The following is a 9,978-nucleotide window of genomic DNA, read 5'->3' as shown; positions in this document are numbered from 1 at the left end:
CCCCTGCCCACCGCAACAGCACAACGCGCTCTCCCACATCTTTGTTCCCAAAAATACTTTATTTATTACAATATACCCATTATCTATAACATGATCCAAAAATACAGATATATATTTTTTATTTTACATTCTTTTTTTTTTTTTAATAAAAAGATTTATATTCTCTTCCATTTACAAAGGGAACAAAGATCTAATTACTTTAAAAAATAGAACAATTGGGTTACAGTCATTTCACCTCCAGTTTGGACAAGCTGCAATAAAGCTGAACCCCACAGGGTATTCAGGTATTTCGACAATCTTTAGTAGAACATTCCTTTGTGGATCCTGTTCACCCTTCTCCATGAAAGCGTATGTAACACTGTACATTCAAAATTCAGGAGAAAGATTTAAATCCTTTAGTAAGTAAAAATGAAGGCTACCGGTATTTCTGTCTATAAGGAGTTTTAAAATTCGGCCAAGAGACACTCTTGAGCCTGTCACAGCCCCCACACTGGTATGTTCCAAGTGGGACAGTTTATTGCTGGTATTGGATCATTTGAGACCTTACGTTGTGAAGAAGAGCAGTATGTTGTACCTCACACTAATCATGATCCCTTATGAACGCTTTCCTTTTGAGGGCTGATGCTAACTTCTAGAGCTTATTTTTCTTTTTGCTTTGCTGGTTAAAGTGGAAAATGTCTACTCTTCCAAGCCCAAAAAAGCACTTGCTAACAAAATGTATTTTGCTCTCCTACCTGACCACCTTTTCTGAGCTGAGGGTGGTTAGCTTTGCAGTGACTAAACCAAAGCTACACTTCCATAAGGCTACGCTTCCAGCAACACTTCCAGAGACGTGAAGTGAAATTTTGAGATTGCTTTAAATCAAATGCTTGATCTACGGTGACACCACAACTAATAAAGCCTTAGGGGAAAAAAGAAAAGGGAGCAAGGGGGAAGAGTAATATTCAATATCATAGATGGAAGGGGAAAACAAAACCTGAAAAAGCATCACCACTAGTCTTAAGGACAGTCAACACTCCTCCCTTAATCCAGTGTAGCAGGTCAATGAGGTACAGGTCTCACTCACAGGCTACTGAATTACAGGCTGGCTCATGAGGTATCACGATTAAATGTACTCTCCAAAAAAAGAGGCAGAAAGAGGGCTGACTGCATGTCCAAGGTCAGGTCTGTGAGACTTTTCCTCCTCCTTCCCTCCAGCAATCTGCTTTTCATTTGCCTGCCTGCCTGCCTTCTGGGTGCTATTACAATAGCAACAACGACAAATGCACATCATCTTGTAAACACAGCTGCGGAACTTCATATACAACATTCAGAGTGACGTGATGTGGCGAACACATGCGCAGCATCACACTTCAAATAACAGGACCCTGGAGGCAGGGTTTTTTTTTCCATAGTAGATGCAATATGCAGATCAAAATGTTCACAGAAAAGCTGTCTCAGTATTAAGAGGTTTCTTCTGTGTCAGTCTTGACATACTTGCAGCATCTACAAATCCTAACAGAGCAAAGCAGGGAAGGAAAATTGGCAAGAGCTGTCGTCTACTAAAACATAAGTAAGAGAGTCAATATGTAACAGGGAAAAAACTTTTCTCTTTTGGAAGCAGGTGCCAAAGTCTGACCGCAGTGGTTTTTTCCTCTGTACTGTTTATTCAGATTGTTTTTACAGCAGAAGAAAAGCTTATCTGGAAGTTTCTTGATGGCTTTCCAGCAGCCTATACCACAAGCTCCTGAATGATAGTATGCAAAGGAGTACACAGCCCTGCACAGAGCTGCCAGCAACACCCATGAGGGATCAGAGACAGCAAATTCATGAACCTTGGTGCCTACTGCTGCAGGGCTTTGTGTAGGTAGGTTTCTCTTCCCTCCGCCTCTGACCAAGACCACCTTCCTCCACTTCTTTTATTGCAGGCAGGGGATTTATATGCAGACAACACTTATCTCTGCTCTTTCCTCAACTTCTACATCCACTATTGACTCGGAGGAAGAAAAACCAGAAAGGCTTTTGTTTGTTTTCCTACTCCTAATTTCCTTCTCTTCCTTCTGCTGCGGCAACTGACACTGTGGTGACAGCAAGGATTCACATTCATAAACTGAAAGGCAGCTTAAAGAAGTCAAGAACATGCAAATGTGCGACACCCCCCTCCCACACTCTCTCCCACCACCCCCCCAAAGAAAAAAAAAAAAAAAAAAAAAAAAAAAAAGACAAGAAGTCATGTTAAAACATTCTTGCTGAATGGCCTTCTTCAACAGCAGTGCTTCACAGCAAATGCTATTCACACCCGGCCCCAGCCAACAAGGCTGCCCTTCAGCTTTGCCACACACTCCTGGGAATATGCACATTGTCCTTAGGGAGCCTTCCCCTCTAAAGACTGTTTTCCTGATTTACCCAGGTGCAACACAGGCAAACACAAGTTACAAAACCCAGGCCTTCATCTTATTTTATGAATAAATCCGACCTTCTATTTCTATTAGAATACTTTAGATTTCATCTTCACAGTAATGTACTTAAAGGATCTTCAGAGAAATCGAAAGATCCAGGAAAGGTAACACTCTCTGTAAGTACTACCATCACTAAGAAACTGTAGGACAATTTCTTTGCTTTTTAAAGGTTTTCTCCCCCAAAAGACAAACCTTTTCTAGACGGAGGTGAAAAGTCAAATGGTTTGCTTAAGGTTGATGTGAATGGGGGCAAGATCAAGTAAAATAAAGGTAGTGCAAAGGCAGACAGAAGAAATTTCCCAAAAGAGAAGGCTTAATCTCACCTCTCTCCCAACCCTACCCTGGCAAAACTTTGAGGAAACAGACACTGGAAACAATAAACCAGCTTTTCTGTTCCTTTCTGTACTACAAAACTGCAAAACAGATGGACCTCACACCTAAACAATGAAGCCTATTTCATTCACACAGGCTACATTGGAGAGAATTCCTTCTTCTCTAACACATCAAGCTCCAGGCCTAAATTGTTTCAGTGATGGTGGTGCACCATGCTGAAGATCGAGGCATTTCTTTCTCCTGCAGTGAGTGCCCTACATGGTTTCACAGACTCCAGTAAACCAGCAGAGACTACAGCTACTGGCTGCCCTAGCACTTCACAGTAACACCAATTTCAGGGCTGTGCAAGTATAACATAAATAAAATCCCTGTGGCAAAGGGATTTGGGGCTCCCTCTGAAAGCTATTTTCTCTTGAAAGAACTGGAATTACAACTGGCCACTGGACAATTAAATATCATATCAGAAAAAGAAGGAAGGTAGGTTAAAAAAAATCAAAGATAATATTGCAACATGAATGAAGGAATATATTAAATTCTTCTTGCCTCAGAGGATGTATTCCCCTCTACTCCTTACTTCTTTTTCTTTCTTTCCTGAACACAACGAGGACAAAACCTAGAGAGAATAGAGAGGCAGTAATCAGTTCCTGAAGTTAACACCACATAGCCCAAAATATTTTTTATTATTTGGGAATGAATGGGTGGGAGGGTGGTTTAGAAGCAGTCAATTTATGTAAAGGCAAAACCTAATGCAGTCTTTAAACTTTGCTTCCAGAAGTGAAAACAATACATGCTTCTCAATTTTAACCACAGCCACAACTACATAACAATACAGCAAGCCTGAGATGCAACATGTACACATTTACACAGCCTCAGATCAAAAATTCTGCATATGCCTGGGTCCTTGTTTTGCTCCCACCAGAATCCAAGACTCACATGGAAGTAGACTTTAGGAAGAAAGTTCCCTTTGTACCTTCTACCATCGCACAAACACGATCCCAAACAATAGAAGATGCAAACCTTCTGATGACAAGAGTAAAGCTCCTCTGTCAGGAAGGGTCACACAGGGTTTTAATTCTTGCTGTGATTTTTATGAGGCAAATTGTAGCCCAATGAAAATCAAAAAGTGGTATCTTGTCACACTCACCATTTCCCTTTCGGTTTGGTGGTGAGGTCCACACAAGCGAAGTGGAACCATTCAATAGGGCACTGCAGAACAGAAAGGAAAAACCCACAGCAGATGTTAAGTGTTTCACAAAATGAAAGTAAGAGTTGAATGTTCTAACTGAGCAAGTAAGACCCTCGGATTTCAGTGTTGTGATGTAGCAAACATCTGGAAATAAATCAAGTGCTTACATCAGGATTGTCACAGCCAATCATTTCTCCATAGGACACCTGGTGACATAAGCAGTAGGTAGGTTCGTTGGGGTCCACTGGCATGTCTAGGACATCAGAGGGATGCACTGACAGGATGGTATCAGCAAACTCAGACCTGTGAACAAGGACAGATTGAAGACAAAACACTTCTCATTGCAAGCAACACCATGTTCCCAAGACCTAAATCCCACTTGGGAACATTAATTTTTAACAGTATCTTCTCTAAAACACACTGACTGTACTTCAGAGTTTAGCTTACATTATCACACATTACCCAGCAATAAAATCATAAGGTATGTTTAATTTTGCAACATGAATGAAATAATTTATTAAATTCTTATTACAAACACAAACCATGAGTTTGGCTATAAAGGATTAAGAGAATGACTTGCAAAATGACTACAGTAACAAAATTAATGTACAGATCACTTCTGCTTGTGGATAGAAGTATCTGATTCTCCACCCAATCTGTTTTAATATACATTCTTTCTCTCATTGTCAGGTATGAGTGTACCCTTTTGCTCTGACAGGAATGCATTAAGTTGACATGTCAGTAATGGTCAACAGAAACTATTTTTAGTTTTCTGTCCCTCCATTTAGCCAAATGAAAATATCAGAATTAAGAGAGCCCCTCTAACATAAGTCTAACCATAGAGAGGGGATATGCTTTCTTCCTTGCTTCACAGAACCAAGATAGATCACTTAAGACTATCTAGGACGACTCTTTGAAAACAATCCCTAAAGTTCTCCAAGATTTCTAGAACAAAAATACAACATCAGTTTTTGTCCTGATGGGCAACTGTTTGTTTTTACAATCAAGACCACAAGCAACTGTTAAAAATAGCTGTGAAAAAAAAAAAAAAAAAAAAAAAAAAAAAAAAAAAAAAAAATCAAAGCCATTTTCTCCCAGTTTGCCAACAGCAACAGAAAAGCTGATCTTGTCCATCCAGCCGAGGGCATTCCAAGCACACTGAGTTTCCACACGCAAACTAAAGAGTTAATTAACAGAGCTGACTTGTCCTAAGCAGGACACTAAAGAAATGGAGTAAGACCAGAACACACTAACACCACCCACCATCCAGACATGAGTCATAAACAGGGTAACATGAGCTTGTGGAAAATTCATGAAGTGTCAAGCCAAAGTCACCAGGGCTGTGACTGGGTATGCCTTACCCTCCTTTGAGCTTCTTTTTCTTTGGTGTATCTTCTTCAGATGTTCGCCTGCCTCGACCGCGAGAGCCTCTTTTGTCTTTCTGACTTCGTCCCTCTATAAAGGAAAAAACTCCATCATTTCAACCTATTTGAATCCCCCAGATGTTCTTATTTTGATGCCATTTGTTTTGAAATCCTTTTTTCATATGTAACTGAACATGAATGCCGATTCCAAAAATACATTTGTATACCACAAATATGCCAAACTGGAGTGGTATGACTGATCAGCAAACTCATGTGTTCATAGTTGTGGCAATCAGTTCACTGCAGTACACAGAATCAGAGTTGTTTAGGTTGGAAAAGACCTTTAAGAACATGAAGTCCAACCATTAAACTAGCATTGCCAAGCCCACCACAACAGAAGCCAATACATTAACTGCAAAAAGTATTTAAAAACTAAATCTGCAAATTAAGATCCCATAAAATGAAACTACTATGCAACATGCAACACTGGCAGTTCAGACATAATGTACTGTATGGAAGTCTAACAATTATGGAAAATGAACTAAGCAGCATGAAATGTTAGCCCATATCATTGCACAAGATATAAATAGCATCATATTGGATTAGACACGCTGTAATATTTTTTTAAATCTCAGTATATTTTTAAATACTCAGCCACTTAATTGGATACTCAATTATCTTTTATCTCCACATCCTCTATCTTACCACTTATTTCATACTTCAAAGACATAAAGCTGTGCTGCTGTTAACCACACACAGATTTCACAGTAATCACACGAGATTTCTAGTATACGTTAGAGAAACAAGTACTTTCCTCTACCTCCTACTTTTTCCTGTTGTCCTCAGCTTGATTAGTATTCAAATTCTGGTAAAAGGAGGAAAATAGGGAAATCTACTCTCTCCAGAAAACAGTTTAGAACTTACTCAGTAACAGATCAAGCCTGGAACCAAGACCGTTACACTCAAAAGCTGTAAGAACATCAGTTCAGTTTTGTCACAGTTAGCTGCCCCTTGGCCAGTACTCCTTACAACTGTGGGCCACCTCAGGATGATCTGGCAAGCAGGAACAGTAAGTCAGATCCCAGCACTACATGGTTTCTTCACCTGTTTATTGCCCACCAGAACACTGTAAATATTTGAAGAGTATTAAAAACAAGTAGAGAGATACACTCCGAGAGGTGAGAACAGCCTACTTTCTATCTTAGACTTTCAGGTTAGATATACTCGGTGCTGGAAAAGGCTGCCAACCAATGTATAAGATGTACGCACTTTTCAGGCTTCGAGATTCAGGGTTTTCAAAGTCACTGCCTTCCAGTTTATCTTTCAGATCTGCTTCAAACCGGGCCAAGTCTGCATCCAGCCGGCGGATATGCTTATCCACCTGCACAGAAAAGGAAACCACAAACTGAATTTTAAAGAAATAAATTAAAATCCCCAAATGAAAACAGGAAGATCTTATTACTTGGCTGTTATTGGCATATACTACTTCAGAGCAGGGCATGAAAGGGCTGCCAAACTGGAAAAGGGGAAGCAAGGCAGAGAGAAAAAGAAAACAGGCAACAGTAAGAGAACCTAATCCCTCTACAGACGAAGAGAAAGGAAGGAAGACGCTGAGAGAGTAAAAAAAGTTTTCTCCCTGCAATTTTCAAAACACATTATTTAACTGTTGTCCATGAACATGTGCTGAGCAGATCAGTGTACTTTTTCTGGTGTTCCACTGGCATGCTATATGAAGAAATCTAGTATTAAATACAGGCTTCTGCCAACTATCTCCAACATCAAGCCAATACACATTAAGTAAGTTGTACTCCCCTGGTTGCAATAACATGGCTTACAAAACAGACATGTAGCAAGGCATTTTAAGCCACCACCCAAACAATGTTGCTGTAATACTTACTTGTCAAATTAGTTATCTAGGATACTTTTCAGTTCCTGTGAAGTAATTTCCTTTGCTGCAGTATTTCTGGCAATAAAATGTACTGCAGCTGCAGATGTAGCAGAACCCAAAGCATCTCTAGAAGCTAGACAAAACATATCAAGAAGGATTGCCCTTGCTCAAGTTTTATCTAGCAGGTAAAACAGAGAATTACTCAGGGGAAGCTAAACAGACACAGGAGTAGGAGCAGAAGAAAAAAGTGGAAAGCTATATCTTAAGAAAGGTCCATCAAGGAAAGCTTAGTGTCCTGTATACAACCAGAGCAGCGGAGCTGACAGGTTTGTTTTCTTTCACCACTTGGAAACCAAGGCAGTTGAGCAGACTTTATTCCGTTCCTCCACAATACAAAATTGAAGTTGACTTAAAAAGTTGCTTACAACTAAGACCAGCCCTAAATAAATTACTGGGTGACAGGGAAGCTCCTGGGGAGGAGGGAGTGGGGTCAATTTGCTGGTATTGTTACAAAGCAGATGGGTACTACCAGATCAGGTGATCTCCGAGTGGGATAAACTCATTTAACTCCTCACCAGAAGAGAAGCCTACTTGACTTGCTCAGCCTGGACAAAAGGTGGCTCCAGGGAGACCTTACTGTGGCCTTTCAACACCAAAGGAGGGCCTGCAGGAAATCTGGAGAGGGACTTTTTACAAGGGCATGTAGTGACAGGACAAAGGGGAATGGTTTTAAGCTGGCAGAGGGGAGATTTAGATTAGACACAAGGGAAAAATTCTCCCTTGTGAGGGTGGTGAGACACTGGCACAGGTTGCCCAGAGAAGCTGTGGCTGCCCCATCCCTGGCAGTGTTCAAGGCCAGGTTGGACACAGGGGCTTGGAGCAACCTGCTCTAGTGGAAGGTGTCCCTGCCCGTGGCAGGGGGTTGGAACTGGATGAGCTTTAGGGTCCTTTCCAACCCAAACCATTCTATGATTCTATGGCTAGAATTCTATGACTAAATCTGGTAACACAAAAGGGATTGGCGATGGCGACAATAAGAAAAATAAGCTTGAGGATTAATAATTTGTTTCAGTAAGATATTTAAGTAAAAACATGTCAGGGAAAATCAACACTGTGGAAGCACCTTCCATGAGCACCAGCAGCCCCATTCCATGGTATGATCATTTATACAAAGTCTCACTGGTTGTGATGCTCACCATCTCATAGGTCTGCATAGCCAGCTGGACTTTATCATCACTGTACTCTTTACATTTGCTGTAGGCACTCTGGATTTTCTTCAGGTGTTCCATTCTTTCCGCAGGTAACATGTTCTTCACTGATTCAATGTATTCTGCTGCAAGACTGTCAATTTCTGCTTTCTTGTCTGAAAAGCAATGTGTATACATGTGAGAAAGCTGTGTGCCAAAGCAAGTATTGTTTTCTTCTACCTCTTTATGGTATTGTCCTGGGTTCAGCTGTAGCAGTCGTTTTTCTCCTTGGTAGCTGGTGCCGTGCTGTGTTTTTGACTTTCAGCCAGGGAACAACGCTGACAACTAAAAACACTGGTGTCATCAGCGTTGTTCTCAGGCTAAAGTTGAAAACACAGCACTGAACCAGCTACCAAGAAGAAGAAAAATAACTGCTACAGCTGAACTCAAGACAGGTATTTAGAAGACACCTCCTGACAGTTTTTGGGCTTCCCCCGACTCTTTAATGTACTCACCTTCAAAAAAAAAAAACCCAAACAAAAAGTTAAAAGTATTCACTCTTCAACACTCATGGTGAGATTCTGATTTCTCAACTCTTTTATAGTTAATTTAGAGAAGAGGCTCACACTTAAGACCAGAAACTGAACCCACAGGTTCACAAACTTCAACCTCTCTTCCCATATGCAGAACATGATATTCGCTGCACAGTCATCAACCATTCTAACAGTTCCAATTGAAAACCGCTGATGTGCAAGCAGACACCAACATAAACCTCAAAAAATGGAAAAAAACCCCAGGTTTTGCAAGACACAGCAACCTGCAACTGAGTCCGTGTGGAAATAAGTGCAGGTAGGGCCATCCAAGGGACGATGGGGTACAGCAACCACACAGCTACAAATCAATGTGCAACTGCTGGAAAGAAATCTAGTCCTGTGAGCTGCAGCCCTCACAGAAAAGAGGCAAGTGCTGCACAGCACTGAGGTGGAAAAAAGGAAAAGCAGAGGGAGACACATCCTCTAAAGCCAAGTCTCCACAAGGCTCTTCCCATCCTTCAGGTCGAGGCTCTCTGTCAGACTTTGCTTACCGAAACACCTGAACACACCTTCTGTTCTCTGATCCAACTCCCGCATCAGCTGGAAGTTCCTCTGCAGCTCGCAGGGCAGGTTTTCGATACCTGAAACACAAAGACCAAGCAATCCTACATGCTGTTCTCCCTGTGGCAGCCATGCCTCCACAGACATGTAACACTGAACAGAGCTACAAGCCCTGCTGCATTACAGAGCCAGTGGCTGGATCACCCGCTGCTGCACTAAGTGTACACACACGGACAGACACAGAGGCGGCATGTAGCCCTTGTTCTTGACTGGAAGCGTTCCAAGGTTAAAGCCTGCACCACAGGAGACCTGCACTCTAACACGCACTTAGTTTTACTTACTGCAAACCATGGAATCACTTAGTTTAAGAAAGACCCTTAAGATCATCAAGCCCAACTTTTACCACAGCACTGCCAAGACCACCACTACACCGTGTTGCTGAGAGCTTCGTCCACACTGTTTGCGAGCACTTCCAGGGATGGTGATTC

At 41.4% G+C, this 9,978-nt stretch overlaps 1 protein-coding gene across 1 annotated transcript; it reads right to left on the bottom strand.

Annotated features, from left to right (window-relative positions):
* Nucleotides 1-3,341: 3,341 nt before the first annotated feature.
* Nucleotides 3,342-9,564, bottom strand: ING5 (inhibitor of growth family, member 5). The gene is made up of 7 exons (XM_010017093.1): nucleotides 9,499-9,564; nucleotides 8,406-8,572; nucleotides 6,591-6,702; nucleotides 5,319-5,412; nucleotides 4,125-4,260; nucleotides 3,916-3,977; nucleotides 3,342-3,384 (listed from the first exon to the last, which is right to left on the bottom strand). The coding sequence occupies exons 1-7, from the start codon at nucleotides 9,524-9,526 to the stop codon at nucleotides 3,342-3,344; spliced, it is 642 nt and encodes a 213-aa protein (XP_010015395.1). The 5' UTR covers nucleotides 9,527-9,564.
* Between the last annotated feature and the right edge of the window lie 414 nt (nucleotides 9,565-9,978).

The sequence above is a fragment of the Nestor notabilis genome, unplaced genomic scaffold (assembly GCF_000696875.1).
Source record: "Nestor notabilis isolate BGI_N333 unplaced genomic scaffold, ASM69687v1 scaffold33346, whole genome shotgun sequence".
NCBI lineage: Eukaryota > Metazoa > Chordata > Aves > Psittaciformes > Psittacidae > Nestor > Nestor notabilis.
The sequence above is the reverse complement of the archived record's forward strand: the minus strand, read 5'-3'. Positions and strand labels throughout refer to the sequence as shown.